Source organism: Mirounga angustirostris, unplaced genomic scaffold (assembly GCF_029215605.1).
Source record: "Mirounga angustirostris isolate CCGP_5_RB_7025 unplaced genomic scaffold, mMirAng1.0.hap1 SCAF_5, whole genome shotgun sequence".
Classification (NCBI taxonomy): domain Eukaryota; kingdom Metazoa; phylum Chordata; class Mammalia; order Carnivora; family Phocidae; genus Mirounga; species Mirounga angustirostris.
This window is the reverse complement of record NW_026991713.1, coordinates 92,337,379-92,355,711: the sequence shown is the minus strand read 5'-3', so window position 1 is coordinate 92,355,711 and position 18,333 is coordinate 92,337,379. Positions and strand designations below refer to the sequence as shown.

Genomic DNA, 18,333 nt, shown 5'->3' with positions numbered 1-18,333 from the left:
AAGTAAAGAACCAGTAAAATCATCTAACTATAAAAGATAGTAAGCAAGCTGACATCTGAAAGAGTGAAAAAAGATTCCCAAAGAAGTGAGTCTAAAAGAAAATACTGGCATTTAGCTTCACATCAATCTGGAATTATAGTTGAAAAAACTGAGAAGAGGAGTAAAGCTCTCAACAACAGCTTTTTGACTCAAGGACTAAGTATAGATGAACTCGATCTTAGAGAAAATATAGCCCTCAATACCACAGCAGGCACCAAAGCAGGAGTAACTTTGTACCATTCGCTGCCTCTGCTAACTACCAAAAGGAGCCAGCCCCAAAACTCTGCAAACAAAGAAGTCATAGAAAGTGAAGCTGTTAATTTGAGCAAGGTGATCAAAACAGAATAGTTAACTTCAAGCTACTACATGTAAAATGTACAGCTAAAATTCAAAATACTAGTTAAACATGTACATTTGCCCTGCTGTGAGTGAGTAGACAAACCACTATTGCTAAAATATTAAATCCTATGTTTTAAAGTCAGGCTACATTTTTAAACAAAAAAGCAACATTACAAAAACCTTTTGTTTTAAACTGAAACCAAATTATTGTTTGCCATGGAAACCATCTGACAAGAAGAGTCAGCCAGCTTCACCTTTGACTATGAGGATAATTTATCAATGCCAACTCATGACAAATAACCTGTACACCAGTCAATTCCATCTCTCTGACTCCCTGACCCCCTTGCCCGGAACTCACTAACCCACTCTGAAATAAAGGCTTCTGCTTTTCAGAGTTAGATAAAGAAGCCACTGCTAAATGTAACAATTTTCTTACCAGGTCTTGCTGGTGGCTAGAAAACCAGATAGTGATCGGTAGGGGTAAGAATGAAGAATAATATTCTCATTAAGAAGAAAAAGAGAAGAACTGGTGTTCTCCCAAACCAGAAGTCCCTTGAAATGTCCTAAATCAACGTATTTGTCCAATATGCCCTATTCTATAGGGAATTAAGAGAGTAAGGAGAAGAGGCAGTGGGTAAGCACAGAATGAGGTTGCTTTAAAAACAGAATATGGAATTTTTTTTCTTCTTCTGAAAGCACTTCTCTGTTGTTAAAAAGCAATTAAAAATATCATTCAATAATTTTTTAGGAATATACCAACCCGATGATAAGTCGTTATAGTTGAAAGTTTAGTAAACACTATTTCCTTGCACAGAGGTCCTTTATTTACAAATGCTACCTACTGTTTAAAATAAATTCTTTAAGAAAAGTATATTTTCACAAGAATCAATTGTGATATCAATGACTGACATTACATAAAAAAGAAATAGCACCTAATTTTTTTCAAAAACAGCATGTTAAAGATTTAGTTAAAATGCTAAAATAACTTATAAAACAGTATTAAAGAGATGCCCTAAAACACAAAACACCCCTGTTATAGAACTGATTGTGAAGACAAAGATAAAGCAACTAGTCTCCCCAACACTGTAACCTACAGAGCTTATTATAGAGAAACAAAATAAATCATAAAGAATTCCAGTTGCTATCTGAAATTTTTCCTTCTTGGAGACCATCTTCTTACCATCTTTGCAGGTTTTTCCATTCTCCAGGAGTTTGACCCCAGTTGGACAAGCACACTGATAAAAAGGCTTGACTGGAGACATCAAACACAAGTGGGAACAACCACCATTATCAATTCCACATGGATTTGTAGCTGTCAAATATAAATCACACTGATTAATACCAATGATTATGGATGCCCTCCCTCACTCTAGGTACACAAAGGTTAACAACCATAACATGAGAACTGCGATAAACCAAATTATTACCAAATGTCATCCAGGTGCTTGACTACCAAGCCATTTGCAAGGAAGAGAATTAATCAGTGAGAACTGACTTAGCATTTTGTACCCAAAGAGGAATACACAAGAAATAAAGCAGAGGCCCCTGCCCTAAAAGAGCTTACAATCTAGTCAGTATGCCAAAATTAACTAGAAAACAATGAAACTAAGTGCTATCTTGCACATGATAGACCATCAATAAGTATAGAGTCAAATGGAAAGTAAATCACTAAGGATTAAAGAAGAAAACTTTCATGGAGGACATAGGACATGAAAGGACCTCTGAAGGATAGGAAAAATTGATAGGAGGACTTTTCAAATGTGGTAAAACTGTATGAATAAAAGCTTGGAGGCTGTACATTGGGAGAGATAATAAGGCAAATAATCTAACTAGATATATTAAGGTTTCTGTTGACTAGTAAGAGCTAAAGCTGAGTGAGCACAGAGAATGGGAACAAATTGTGGTGGAGGGCACTGAAAGCCAAGAAAAGTAATTAGAATGTTGAAAAATCCACTTTGGAAAGATTAACATGGAAAAGATACGCATAATAGATTAAGAGGAAAACTGAGAAGCAGAGATTAATTAGCACTTTTGTCAAAACACTGGAAAGGGATGGATTTAAATAATATTCATTAAAAAATCAACATAAGATGGAGACCAACAAAATATGAAAGACAAAGCAATGATAACTGCGAATTTTGAAACTAATAAAATATAAAGGATCAACAGTGCCATTAAACAAAAGCAAAAAACAAACAGGGGAATTCTCTCCTAAGGGCTAAACATGAGAATAAAAAATTCATACAATACTTTTACAAAAGGGCAACATATACATTTAAAAACATTTTTATGGACTCATGATCATCAGATTCCAATATAATATATTCATTATTTAACTACCTCCCCCTAAATGGATAGAGCTAATACAAAGCAATGCAGAATCCAAATACCCTTTATTTTTGGCTATGGAATACAATCTGAAATATACTTAGACACATGCCAGACATTTATTTATATACAAGTGCCAAACACTTAACATTCTCATATTCCTTTTAAACCTAATTCTACTCCTCTCTTACAAAATTGTTGCCAGCAGCCGAAGCCCAAGTCACTGCAAAGGTTGACCAAAAATAGAAGCAAAACTAAGAAAAAGGGCGGTGGGGGGCGGGGGGGAGCGGGGGGAGTATGCACAGAAAAAGCAGGTATTTTATTAGGCAACCTAAGGTACTTGAATTCACCAGTTAGATTCACAGAGGTTTCTATTTAAGAAAAGTGCTTGTTTGTTTTTAAAAACACATTAGAGAGAAATAATATAAAGAAGAAATGCACTTGTGTATAAGCTTAGCTATCTCAGTTTCTTATTTTATTTCTCTCTTCTCAGCCACCATAACCCCAGACCCAAACAAAGGGCTGAGGTGGCCAACAGTGATAGACAACAAGGTACAAATGGTTTAGGCTGCCATTTAACCTGAATTATATTTTGACATTCTCCCTATGTTTTATGCCTTCCTACTACCTTTGGATATGTCCTCTCTGCTCCTTCCTTCACTAAAGCCAGACATCTGAGTGCTAAAGCTATTCCAACTTGCAATTCAAAAATCAGGATCACTTACCATTTGGCTGCCTCTGCTGGCTGAAGGCATGTATATCCATGGGAGAGAAGATGTTAGAATGGATTTCACGCAGACCCTCGCCAGTGTACTTGTTGCAAGCCAAAATGGAGTGTGTATTCCAGTCAGTCCAGTACAATGTGTCCTCAAATAATGTCAAGGCAAAAGGATGTGGAAGGGAACCTTTAACCACTGCCTGCCTATTAACAAAAACAGAAAAACTCAAACATTTCTAAATTTTCTTTTATCGAAACTTGATTTTGCCCATTAAAACATCTTGTTTTCCACAATAACACACACAAATCCCAAGTAACACATATCTCAAGGTCAAACACACCTATGAAAAATAAGTCATGTGATAAATTTGAATGTATTTTCATAGTGTCCAAAACTCCCAACCAAGTACTTGGCAACAGGCCCCAGGTTCATTACAAACTAGCAGAGAGAAAGCTCAAGTACTAGCACTGCTGTCAATTCCCATCTCTGGACTCACATCTTCCATCCTTCCACAAAATTCATGTTGTTAGAAGACAGGTGGGCAAAAAGAAAAATCCCAAGGTTTAAAGTTGGCACTGTGAAGTAGTTTTATATCTGCAATAGGTTTTCCCCTTCTTGATGTGTAAAAACAAAGAATCTGAGCCTGTTTCTCCCATCATCTCATATGGTTTTGGTAAGTGAAAGTAAAAACATACTTGAGGCTAAAAAAGGTGTTCTGGTGGAGCTCTTTCTGCAAACCCCAGTCTAGCTCTGGTAAAGAATCATTTGTGCTTGCTTTCTGCTATATGGTTACTTAATCTCCACAAGTCAGGTAGCAAAAAAAACCCAACAAGTGCTGCCACAGGCATCAATGTTCATGAGACAAAGCAGACCCAAAAATCTCACAAGCAATCCATACTATATGAAAGGAAAGGCAGAGAACCTGATTAGTGCTCAACCACAGAACTTTGCAGTGTCGTGGAGAGTTATTAGTAAATATTCCTGAATAATGAACAAATCATGTTCTGCTCCAAAATAATATTCAAGAAAAAAACTCGATATTTATCTAATGTCAAATATAATATTTTCATAAATAGCCTGGGAGGGAGGAATGGAAAGTATAAGCAACTGAAGAGAAATGAACATTACATATTTTAGAGAAGATAATCCAGTTTTTAGGTCCTGGACATCACTTGATGATCTAAAATACTGAAGAGACCACCAGCATACTAAATTAAATTCAAGAGCAGTAAGATAATTTTTATCTAAGCAGAGTTAATATCTGTTATTGTACATGGAATGGTCCTAGCCTAAGGTGTTTTAAATTCAGGCCCGATTTTTAAAAAACTGAATACAAGATTAGCATGACCAGTTTACCGAACAAATTTTCTATTTTGGACACTCATCCCTACTCTGCCAGCCCACATCACCACAATTTTCTCCTCTCATTTTTCTTCTTTTTCCCCTAGCAGATTACTTTTCCTTCTCATTTCCCCAAAAGAACTGTCACAATGTCAACTTCTGAGGTGGTTTCTTCCACTTTTTAAATGAATGGCTTTTACCAAAGTGTTTATATTATTTATAGGAATGAAATCATAGTTTAAATCCAAATTTAAATAGGTCTACATATTTCACACTAAAATCTACCAAAATTCAGTAATGGTAAGAGAGTTCTGAAAAGCTGCCAAGAAAGAAGTAACACAACTGAAAAAGGAAGAATAGTAATAAATGACTTAGCATTTCATTAACCACCCTAAATAACTACAAATTCCATAATCAAATCTTTGAAAAACTCTGGGAAGAAAAAAAAGCCTTCTAAGTCCTTTATATATTATTAAATAAAAAGTTAAAATTCACTCTCTGAAGTAAACACAGGAAAACAAACAGGAACAACAAAATCCCTTCCTAAAAGATACACTCACTTTATATACTGACTAAAAACATTTATATATTGGTAAGAAATCAGACAGACCTGAGTTCAATGTCCCTCTGACACTTACTACTTACATCATTTCTGCAAACTTTATTTTCTTTATCTATAAATGAAAGATAATAATCTATCCCCATTGAGTTACTGTAAAGATTAAATGATAATATATGCAAAAGCATTCAGCATTATGCTTGGTACTTAATAAACATTTCACAAATAATCCCTCAATTTTAGGATATATATTTTTCAATATTTTAATATCCCTGAGATGGGGTAACAGTTTACAACTGAGGTGTACATTTCCTGTATTAGTCTATAAATCAATAAAAAGTTCTTAAAATCCATGTCATATTAGAATCAAGTAAATACTAGACTCTGACTTATTTATATTCCCAAGATCTCACACAATACTGTATATACAAATTAAATGGAATGATTAGACACTCAGTAAATGCTTGATAAAATTAAATATCTAAATGACATATGTAATTAACAGAGCTGAACAAAAAGCAGAATTAAGAAGGCTATCACTCATTCTTAACATATTCTTTGGTATGTATTGATTCATCCAAGCAATGGTGACTTGTTTCTGAAAATGGAGATAACTGTACATAGTCTTCACCTTTCATCTCTCTGGTTGGGATTACTAAGTAGGCCCACCTCTTGGTTTCTCCCTGAAAACATAAGTTTCTTCAAGGAGGAGTTGATCATGGGTACCAAAAACAAAATGGCAGGCAAGATGAAAACCCAGTTCCTTCAGTAGTATGTCGTAACAACAGGAGTTAAAAAATGGATCTGTACTAAGAAGACCAATGGAAAAAAACTTGAGACCGCTGTTGATACTTTGACTTAGTGCTGACAACCTCTGAGTATCATCCCCTCCCTGTGTCTGTCATTTTTAGCAGTGTACTGATAGGGCTCAATCCCACCAATACCCCCAAGTACATGAGCCACTTGCTACCTCTTTCGTATTCCATGCTTGGTGGGTGCCTCTTTCAAATTCTGCATCAATTGGACTTATCCTTTATAGAACACCTGTGCACTTGTATTCACTTTCTCTGTTTCTGGACCTCTTCCCAGAAAGCTGTCCTCTGCCCCTGTTTCAGAATTCCCCCACTTGTGTGGGTAATAAATCTTTGTTTGGTCCTACCAAAGCACTACTGTCATGAATTCTGACATGTGAACCTAACCTTGGAAGGGAGTTTCCCTCATCGTAGTGAAGCTGCTATAATACCTAATATATTGTTATATGGTGAAGCTGTTATAACACCTAATATATATACCACTGCTACCAGTGGTAGCAGCAAAGGTTTGGAAAATCTCCAGAAGCCCTCCACATGAAAGCACAACGAGGCAGCAAAACCAAAAACCCACGGCAACATTCACAACAGAGCTAAGTAAAAAAATATTACCACAAAATCCAAAAAGGTATGGAAAACTACTAACAGCCATAAGACCTGACTGGCCTCAGTACTTCTGCAGGAGGAATCAGAAAGAAAAAACAGGGCCTTCAGGAGACCTAAGAACAGGAGAACACACAAGATAGGTAACAATGAAATGTAGGGCAAACAAATATGAGAACATCAGCTGACTAGGAGGGGTTCTGGCCACTCCAAGAATGAGTGAATACAATGAATTTATGGTTGGCGCTGAAAGGGCTAGTGCACTTTAACCCACTGTGAACTCTCAAAGCTGACATTCCAGGGCTCCCTTCCAGACAAAGCCCCATACTGAGGATAAATTACTCTAAGCAGAATGAAAAATGAGAATGATAGGTACAAGAGAGATAATGGAAAAATAAGGCACAAAAAAAAGTGGGAAAAGGAATCAGAGTCAGGAAATGTCAGAAAGCAAGCTGCCAGGACAAGAAATTTTTTAAAAATAAAAGATATGAAATACAAAGGACAGGGGAGAGAACAGAATTATCCTGGAGCAAGGAAATGACCAAATGGTAACTTAAATCCTCAGGAAGAATTAAGGAGTACCAGAAACAGCAAATATGTAGGTTAATACAAAAAGACTCCAGGCACCTGGGTGGCTCAGTCAGCGGAGTGTCTGCCTTAGGCTGAGGTCATGATCCCAGGATCCTGGGATAGAGCCCCACATCAGCTCCCAGCTCAGCAGGGGAGTCTGCTTCTCCCTCTGCCCCTCCCCCCACTCATGCTCTCTTGCAAGTGCACACTCTCTCTCTCACATAAATAAAATCTTTAAAAAAAAAGACTATATAATGCTTTCTCCTTTTTTCTTTTTAACCCTTATAAAACATGTAAGGTCATACTAATAATGATTATAACATGATATTGGTTATAATAGAAATGTAATATAAATGACAATAATAGGGGCGCTTGGGTGGCTCAGTCATTAAGTATCTGCCTTCAGCTCAGGTCATGGTCCCAGAGCCCCGCACCGGGTTCCCTGCTCGGCAGGAAGCCTCCTTCTCCCTCTACCCCTCCCCCAGCTTGTGTTCCCTCTCTCGCGGTCTCTCTCGCTCTGTCAAATAAATAAATAAATAAAATCTTTTTAAAAAAATAAATAAATGACAATAACAGCAAAAAGGAAGGGAGAGGAAATGGAGACACACTAGAGTAAAATTTCTATAAAGGAATTAACTCAGTAATATCATAAAGTCGATTTAAACAAAATGCATATTGCAACCCTTAGAATAAACACTAAAACTGTTTTATTTTCAAAAATATAGTTCAGGGGCGCCTGGGTGGCTCAGTCGTTAAGCGTCTGCCTTCGGCTCAGGTCATGATCCCAGGGTCCTGGGATCGAGCCCCGCATCTGGCTCCCTGCTCAGCAGGAGGCCTGCTTCTCCCCCTCCCACTCCCCCTGCTTGTGTTCCCTCTCTCGCTGTGTCTCTCTCTGTTAAATAAATAAATAAAATCTTTAAAAAAATATATAGTTCAAAAATTGGGGCACATGGGTGGCTCAGTCAGTTAAGTGTCCGAGTCTTAATTTCAGCTCAGGTCATGATCTCAGGGGTGTGATATCAAGCCCCGAGACAGGTTATGTGCTAGGTGTGGGGCCTGTTTAAGATTCTCTCTTCTTCTCCCTCTGCCCCTCCACACTCTCTCTCCCACTCTTAAAAAAAAAAAAAAAAAAAAATCAACAAATCAACAAAGGAATTATCTACTAGAAAATATCTACTTGGGGCGCCTGGGTGGCTCAGTTGTTGAGCGTCTGCCTTCAGCCTAGGTCATGATCTGGGATCATGATCAGCAGCGTTGGGCTCCCTGCTGCCGGGGAGGAGGGGAGCCTGCTTCTCCCTCTCCCTCTCCCTCTCCCTCTCCCTCTCCCACTCCCTCTGCTTGAGTTCCCTCTCTCTGTGTGTCTCTCTCTGTCAAATAGATAAATAAAATCTTAAAAAAAAAAAAAAAAAAGAAAACAAGGGGTGCCTGGGTGGTTCAGTCGTTAAGCATCTGCCTTTGGCTCAGGTCATGATCCCAAGAGTCCTGGGATGGAGCCCCACATCGGGCTCCCTGCTTAGCAGAAAGCCTGCTTCTCCCTCTCCCGCTCCCCTTGCTTGTGTTCCCTCTCTCACTGTGTCTCTCTCTGTCAAATACATAAATAAAATCTTTAAAAAAAAAAAAAAAAGAAAATACTTAATACAAAAGAAGGCAGAAAAGAACAGATATGAAAAAACAAACATCAAAATGTCAGATGTAAACCCAACCATATCATTAATAACACTGAATGTGAATAAACACCTCAATCAAAAAGGCAAAAGGTTGGGGGATGCCTGGGTGGCTCAGTCGGGTAAGCCTCTGCCTTCAGCTCAGATCATGATTCCAGGGTCCTGGGATCGAGGCTGAGTTGGGCTCTCTGCTCAGCGGGGAGCCTGCTTCTCCCTCTCCCTCTGCCTGCGACTCCCCCTGCTTGTGCGTCCTCTCTCTCTGTCAAATAAATAAATAAAATCTCTTTAAAAAAAAAGGCAAAAGTTTGAGCACCTTAAATATATAGTTTTTCCTTTTCAAAAAAAATACCTCTCTATATACAGACAAAGATTGTTAGCCTGGGTGAAACAAAACAAGATTCAACTATATGCTGTCTACAAGAGACACATTTTATATTCACAGATACAAACTGAGAGTAAAAGGTCACAGTAAACAGTAACCATTAAGAGAGATGGAGTGACTCTATCAGACAAAATAATACTTTAAGACAAAAAATATACAAGGGTAAAGAAGCACATTTTATAATAACAAAGATTCAAATTATCAGGAAGATACAACTATAAACATATACACACAAAAAACAAAGCCTCAAATGAAGAAAAACCTGACAGAAGTGAAGAGAGCAATAGACAGTTCAACATTAACAGTCCAAGGTCTCACTCAACATCCTACTTTCACAGAAGTATAGAACTAGACAGAAATGAGATGCCTGGCTGGCTTAGTTGATAGAGCATGCAACTTTTTAAAAAAACATTTTACTTATTTACTTGAGAGAGAATGTGCATGAGTGGGGGGAGGGGCAGAGAGAGGAGAGGCAGACACCCCGCTGAGCAGCGAGACCAACGCAGGGCTGGATCCCAGACCCTGGGATCACAACCTGAGCCAAAGGCAGACACTTAAATTTGACTGAGCCACCCAGGTGCCCCTAAAGCATGCAACTCTTGATCTCGGGGTTGTAAGTTTGAGCCCCACATTGGGTATAGAGATTACTTAAAAATAAATTTTTTTTTTTTAACAACTGGACAGAAAATCATCAAGGATATGGAAATCTGAACATTATCAACCAATTTAGCCTCTAAAGAAAATTCTCATCCAGTAACAGGAGAACATACATTCTTCAAAGTATGCATGGAACCTACTCCAGGATAGACCACATACTAGGTCACAGAATAAATCTCATTTCATTTGAAAAAAGACTGAATCAGGGGCGCCTGTCTTTGGCTCAGGTCATGGTCCTAGGGTGCTCGTACGTGCGCTCTCTCTTTCTCTCATATAAATAAATAAAATCTTAAAAAAAAAAAAAGACTGAATCATATAAAGTGTATTCTCTGAGAACTACAGAATTCATTAATAAATCAACAAAATTTGAGAAATTCACAAATGAGAATTTTCTAAAATTCTTCCTTAATGTCTTCTCAATAAGCAATGGATCCAAGAAGAAATCATAAGAAATTCTTTTAAATATTTTCAGATAAAAGGAAATGAAAATATGACAAATAAAAAATTTATTGGGCACCTGGGTGGCTCAGTTGGTTAAGCGACTGCCTTCGGCTCAGGTCATGATCCTGGAGTCCCTGGATCGAGTCCCGCATCGGGCTCCCTGCTCGACGGGGAGTCTGCTTCTCCCTCTGACCCTCCCCCCTCTCATGCTCTCTCTCTCTCTCATTCTCTCTCTCAAATAAATAAATAAAATCTTTAAAAAAATAAAAAATTAAAAAAATTAAAAAAAAATTTATTAAAAAATGTATGGGATACCACCAAAGCAGTGCTTAGGGTAAATTCTATAAATTTACCCCTTAAGGGCCTGTATTAGAAAAGAAGATAATCTCAAATCAATAAACTAAGCTTCAAGCTTAAGAAACTAGGGGAAAAAAAGAGCAAACTAAATGCAAAGCTAGCATAAGAAAGAAAATAAAAATATTAGGGTGGTGATCAATGAAATATTACAACACAAAAACAGCAGAGAAAAAAATTCAGTAAAACTGCATGTGGATTCTATGAAAAGATCCACAAATCTGACTATCCTTTAGGAAGACTGGGACCCCAAAAGAGAAAAGAAGTAAATTGGGAAATTTGTGAATAAAATCATGAATATAAGAGAGACATCACTATTGACCTTACAGAAATTAAAAGGATTATAAGGAGATATGAATAACTTTATGACAACCTAGACAAAATGGAAATATTCCTAGAAAGAAACAAATTAACAAAAGTGAAAAAAATTTAAAAAATTAAAAAAAATAAAAAAAGATAGTAGGAAGGGAAAAATGAAGGGGGGGAAGTGGAGGGGGAGATGAACCATGAGAGACTATGGACTCTGAGAAACAAACTGAGGGTTCTAGAGGGGAGGGAGGTGGGGGGAAGGGTTAGCCTGGTGATGGGTATTAAAGAGGGCATGTATTGAATGGAGCACTGGGTGTTATACACAAACAATGAATCATGGAACACTACATCAAAAATTAATGTAATGTATGGTGATTAACATAACATAATAAAAGAAAAAAAAAGTGACTCAAGAAGAAATTTAAAAAAACTCTAAAGACCTAGAACAATTAAAGAAATTGCCTTAATAACTTAAAATCTTCCCATAAAGAAATCCCTAGGCCCAGATAACTTCACTAATGACTTCTACTAACTATTACAGCAGAAATACTATCTATCCCATACCCTTCCAGAAAATAGAGGAAGAGGAACTTCCCACCTCATTCCATGAGGTTAGTATTATACTGATACCAAGGCCAAAGACAGAATAAGAAAAATAAACTACAGACCAATACCTCTAATGAATAAAGACATAAAAGTCCTCAACAGAATGTCAGCAAACTGACACTAGTAACATCTAAAAAGGATTCTAAACCATGACCAAATGGGATTTACCCCAAGAATCCAAGAGTGGTTTAACAACTAAAAACAATTAATGTAATTCATCATGTTCACAAAATAAAAAACAAAATCACATGATCATCTCAATAGATGCAGAAAAAGCCCTGGACAAAATATAATACCTGTCATGGTATATATTGTGAAGAAACTAGGAATAGAAGGAAACTTCCTCAACCTCATTAAGGTGTCTACAAAAAACCTACTGCTAAGATCATGCTCAATGGCAAAATAATAATAATAATAAAAAATAATAATAATAATTAATGATTTCCCCCAAAGATCAGGATCAAGCAAGGATGTCTTCTATTCAACACTGTAACAGAGGATCTAGTCAGTACTATCAAAACAGGAACAGAAAGAAGGCATCTAGATTGGAAAGGAAGAAGTAAAACTGCCATTATTCATAAGTGTCATGATTCTAAAAACAGAAAATACTAAAGAATTTAAAATATATATATACACACAGAAATAAATTGCATTTCTATATACTAGCAATGAAAAAAAAACAGAAATTCATATGATCAACTAATATTTGACAAGAAAGCCAAGAATACTCAGTGGAGAAAAGACAGCCTCTTCAATAAATGGTACAGGGAAAATTAGACATGCACATGTAAAAGAATGAAACTAGACCCCTATCTTATACCACTTACAAAAATTAACTCAAAATGGACTAAAACCTTAAATCTAAGAGCTGAAAAACATAAAATACCTAGATGAAAACATAGGGGGAAAAAGCTCCTTGACATGGTTCTTGACAATGATTCTTTAGATATGACATCTAAAGCACTAGCAACAAAATCAAAAATAAGCAAATGGGACTTCATCAAACTAAGAAGCACTACACAACAAAAGAAGTGATCAACAAAATAAAAATGTAACCTACAGAGTGGGAGAAAATATTTGCAAATCATGTATTTGCTAAGGGGTTAATATCTAAAATATACAAAGAACTTACATAACTCAGTATCAAAAACAAACAAATAATCCAATTAAAAATTAGGCAGAAGACCGGTGCACCTGAGTGGCTCAGTCGTTGGGCGTCTGCCTTCAGCTCAGGTCATGATCCCAGGGTCCTGGGATCGGGCCCCGCATCAGGCTCCCTTTTCAATGGAAAGCCTGCTTCTCCTTCTCCCACTCTCCCTGCTTATGTTCCCTCTCGCTCTCTCTGTCAAATGAATGGGTAAATTCTTTTTTTTATTTTTTTTTTATTTTTTTTTTTTAAAGATTTTATTTATTTATCTGAGACAGAGAGAATAAGAGAGACAAAGAGCACATGAGAGGGGGGAGGGTCAGAGGGAGAAGCAGGCTCCCCGCCGAGCAGGGAGCCCGATGCGGGACTCGATCCCGGGACTCCAGGATCATGACCTGAGCCGAAGGCAGTCGCTTAACCAACTGAGCCACCCAGGCGTCCCTGAATGGATAAATTCTTAAAAAAAAAAAAAAAATTAGGCAGAAGACCTAAAACGACATTTTCCAAAGAAGATATCCAGATGGTCAACAGGTACATGAAAAAATGTTCAACATCACTAGTCATCAGGGAAATGCAAATCAAAACCACAATGATGTATCACCTCATGCCTCTTAGAATGGCTATCATTAAAAAGACAAGAGATAGCATACAGGGAATATAGTCAATGGTACTGTACTAGAATTATATGGTGACAGACAGTAGCTACACTTGTAGTAAGCATAACATAAGGTATAAACTTGTCAAGTCACCATGTTGTGCATTTGAAACTGATGTCAGATTGTTCGATTAAAAAAAAAAAGGGGGAAGGAAGATTCATCCATATCTAGAAGGAGGCAGGATAATGTCACATTGGCTGCACTGTGTGACTGTCTGACTCCCAACTAGAATGGACCTCTGGAAGGCAGCAATGTTATTTGCTCTGTGCACTGGATTATGGTCATGGTCAGTGCCTAGAAAGTTGCCTGAACCTAGTGGGGCTTCCTATATATTTGATGACTGTCCCAAATGCTCACCCTCAGCGATCTCTGTTTTGGATTCACCCAGACAGGGACTCCACAGACAGAATCTCAAATCTTTTCAAATGGGAAAAAAGCTTAGCCCCAGGCCATGGGGGACAGCGAGGAAAGAGACAGAAGCCTCCTCATGGGGACAAGGAAAATGATAAATCAGCTCCACCATGGGCCCCCCAGTAGACCTTTCCACAGGGCTAGACACACATTAACAACAACAACAAAAAAAAAAAACAAGAAAAAAACATGAGATAGCAAATGCTGGCAAGGATGTGGAGAAAAGGGAACCTTTGTGCACTGATGGTGGGAATATAAATTGGTACAGCTACTATAGAAAACAGTATGGAAGTTCCTCAAAAATTAAAAATAGAGGAGCGCCTGGGTGGCTTAGATGGTTAAGCATCTGCTTTCGACTCAGGTCATGATCTCGGGGTCCTGGGATCGAGTCCTTCATCAGGCTCCCTCAGTGGGGAGAGCCTGTTTCTCCCTCTCCCATTCCCTCCGTTTGTGCTCTCTGGCTCTGTCAAATAAATAAATAAAATCTTTAAAAAAAAATTAAAAATAGAAACATATGATCCAGTAATTCAACTTCTGAGTAAATATCTGAAGGAAACAAAATCACTACGTCAAAGAGATATCTGTACACCCATGTTCACTAAGCATTATTTAAAGTAGCCAAGACATGGAAACAACCTAAGTGTCCATGGACAAATGGATGGATAGAGAAAATGTGGTGTGTATATGTACAACAGAATACTATTCAACTATTAAAAAAAAAAAAGAAGGAAATCTTGCAACAACATGAATGGACCTTGAGGACATTATACTAAGTGAAATAAGTCAGAGAAAGACAAATATTCTATGATCTCAATTAGATATGGCATCTTTTTTTTTAATAATTTTATTTATTTATTTGAGAGAGAGACAGAGAGAGAGCACAAGCAGGGTGAGGGACAGACGGAGAAGCAGGCTTCCCGCTGAGCAGGGAGCCCGATGTGGGGCTCGATCCTGGAACTCCGGGATCATGACCTGAGCCAAAGGCAGACGCTTAACCGACTGAGCCACCCAGGGGCCCCTAGATATGGCATCTTAAAAGAATATATAAATTGAAATTAACTAAATAATTCATTCACAACACCATAAAAAATAACTGAATATCTGAGAATACATTTGACATAAGAGTGTAAGATGCCTTACAGAAAATGCAGCATAAATCTGAATTTAAGAGTTAAAACAATAAAACTCTTAGAAAGAAAACATAGTTGTAAATCTTCATGACTTCGGATTAGACAATGATTTCTAAAGACATCAAAAACACTTTTAGCAAAAGAAAAAGCTAACGGATTACACTTTATCAAAATCAAAAACTTTTATGCTTCAAAACACACCAACAAGAAAATAAAAACAAAAGCCACAAGTTGAAAGGAAATAATTCTAAATCATATATGCAATGAAAAAAGTGTTTCCAGAATACATAAAACTCTTACAACTAAGATAAATAATTTAAAAGTGGATAAACAACTTGAATAGTGTCTTATACATCTAACTGGGCCTCACATGAAGGAACTACACTGTGTTCAAGAAGACTGTAGGTAGGCCAGACAGAAGTAAAGTTAATACTATATCTGGAGTAGAAAGAAAAGATATTTATTTGAGACAGAGAGAATGAGAGAGACAGAGAGCACATGAGAAGGGGGAGGGTCAGAGGGAGAAGCAGACTCCCTGCCGAGCAGGGAGCCCGATGTGGGACTCGATCCAGGGACTCCAGGATCATGACCTGAGCCGAAGGCAGTCGTTTAACCAACTGAGCCACCCAGGCACCCTAGAAAGAAAAGATAAACATTAAAGGCATCTAAACCATTTCATCAAAATCTGGTATTTACTTTTTTTCCAAAGCAATTATTTTTTCCTGATTATATAAAGAAATACATGTATGTTCCCCATAAAAATTTGGAAAGAGAAATGAAAAGAACATCTTTCTAGTCCTTTATTAAAGCATGTGTACAATACATACATGTATATATACAAATCCAAGCAATTCCCAAACATCAAGGAATGGAAAAACTGGTTTCTCTTTTTATAATAGTTAAGGTACAACAGGAAACCAACTAAACAACAAGGTTTAGAATTTAAAATTTGGGGCCGCCTGGGTGGCTCAGTCGTTAAGCGTCTGCCTTTGGCTCAGGTCATGATCCCAGAGTCCTGGGATCGAGCCCCGCAATGGGCTCCCTGCTCCACGGAAAGCCTGCTTCTCCCTCTCCCACTCCCCCTGCTTGTGTTCCCTCTCTCGCTGTGTCTCTTTCTGTCAAATAAATAAATAAAATCTTTAAAAAATAAATAAATAAGATAAAATTTGGTAAAAATCCATTTGCTCTAAATCATAGCCCCTGAAGGATAGAAAGAAAAAAGCTAAGCCAAACCAAGAAATGATGGGGGTACCTGCACTAAGCCAAGAATAAAGAGCATTTAGCACCCCTAATTACTCCACTTCTTCACTGGGAATATATGCAAGGCCCCAAAGTCCTTATTTCTCCTCAACAGTGGTTAATCTGCCTTGAGAAAAATGGTTATTTTGAAAGACTCCAACTCTCCCTCTCATCTTGATTATTTTTTTTTTTACAAAAATGAGTTTTTGTAAATTTGTGGCATTTACTGCACCATAATGACCTGTTTTCATTTAACAATGAATTGTAAAGATTTTCACCATGTTATTAAACATTTCTTTCACATTATTTTTGATGGCTATATAACACTACATTGAATGATTGTGCTATAATTTAAAATTCCATATTGTTTAAAACTCAACATTATATATTAAAATGTTTTTAAGCAGAAACCTACATGAAAAAGATTATGAAATGATCAGTTGATGAAAATGTTTTGACCACAAGCTAGCAGGAATCTAATTCTGTATTTCCCAAGAGCACTGATTCTGTATTCACTATCTGAGTGTTTGCAACAACTTTAAAGAATTAAGTACCATGAATAATGAGAATCCACTATAATTAATACTATGGAAAATACTTGCTTTTACCAGTAAAGAAAAAATACAATAAAATGTATTTTAAAATTTCAAAATGGATAAAATTTTTTTCTTAATGTAAAAAAAATGATAAGAGATTCAGACATACACTGTGTGACAGGAGAAATCATTAAAATCATTTCATGAAAAAAAAATGGCCTTAAAATCTCTATGTACCTTGATATACAAATCCTACTTCTAGTAATTAATTCTAAGTATGTAATCAAAGATACAGATTCATAAGGCTCCTCTTTATTCCAACAATATTTATAGAAGTAAAAAATTACAACTTAAATGTTTCACAATAGGGCAGTATGGTTAAAAACGGATATTGTTCAACATTCAGATTATAGAATCTATATCTTGCATCTATATTTAACAGCATAACTGCTAGATCCTACTCTTTCTTATGCTGTCCATTTTTATTCTTTCCTTACTCTCCCCCTTTCCCCTTTTTCATGGACTTTTCCCACTAGATTGAGTTTATGTGCTCCCTCTTTGTCTCTAGGGATCTGGAGGATATACAAACTGTTTTACTCAATTTCAATTATCTTTGTTTTTAAGTCATATTTGATCCAATTTAGATAACTATCAATTGCAAGAATAGGCAGTATCTCCTGATAGCCCCATGTATAAGGTAAGACATTAAGATGGTTTTACTCCTGCAGGCCCTTCTTCCTCATCTAACCATCCCATCATCATTTCTCATTTTTACTATTAACACTTGATATTTACATATTTATTATATACTTTTTAATTTTCTATTTCAAAATATCTCATGGTCTAAGTTTTAAAAGCACATTAACAGCAATTACTAGATTTAACTCCATGTTTAACTGGTTTCATTCTTCAAAAATATTTAATTATCTGACTTCCTCACTCAAGCTCTACATTTTAATTCTAAAGCATATCAAATAACTTTTTCGGAAAGAGCACTGGAAATAGTATATTTTGATTCTTTACATATGTCCTATCTTTCTGTTGCAGTAACACATGAACAACCCCTGCATCAACCTCCAGACCTCACATCTTTTCTTCCATCGTTTTCATCTCTGCTTCTCCAAGTTCTGGCAGAATTTCTCAAGGTTAAATTCTACTCCACTGATTTTATTTTTTTGTTTTTTTTTAGTCCTCAATGCTTAAACTGTTTTAAACAATCATGCTCTTTATTATCATTGTTTTTACTGATCTTAAATGTATTCTTTCATACTACTTACTCTATCTGCAAGTATACTGTATCCTCTTAAACTCTGATAATTTTTTTCTCCCCTGTCTTACAGGAGATTACAGGAAGACATCTGCTCTGATTCCTTGACACAGGTCATTCTTTGGACTGTAGTATCTTCTTGTGTGTCTTTTTTTTCTTTTTTTCTATTTGCTTGTATTTCAGAGGGAGGTCTGTACTTTATTGGAAGTTGAGATCAATTCTGTTAC

The 18,333-nt window shown here is 36.7% G+C and overlaps 1 protein-coding gene across 3 annotated transcripts in view; it reads right to left on the bottom strand.

Moving 5' to 3' along the window:
• LRP6 (LDL receptor related protein 6) overlaps nt 1–18,333 on the bottom strand; it is a 178,606-nt gene that overhangs the window by 76,188 nt on the left and 84,085 nt on the right. For 2 of the 3 annotated variants that reach the window (XM_064591557.1, XM_064591556.1), the window contains 2 exons: nt 3,432–3,628; nt 1,559–1,690 (listed from right to left, as the gene is read on the bottom strand). In XM_064591557.1, coding sequence (XP_064447627.1) covers nt 1,559–1,690; nt 3,432–3,628 — 329 coding nt within the window. Of the gene's footprint in view, nt 1–1,558; nt 1,691–3,431; nt 3,629–9,044; nt 9,150–18,333 lie in introns of those variants that run through there. The other variant, XM_054507171.2, reaches the window with a different exon arrangement.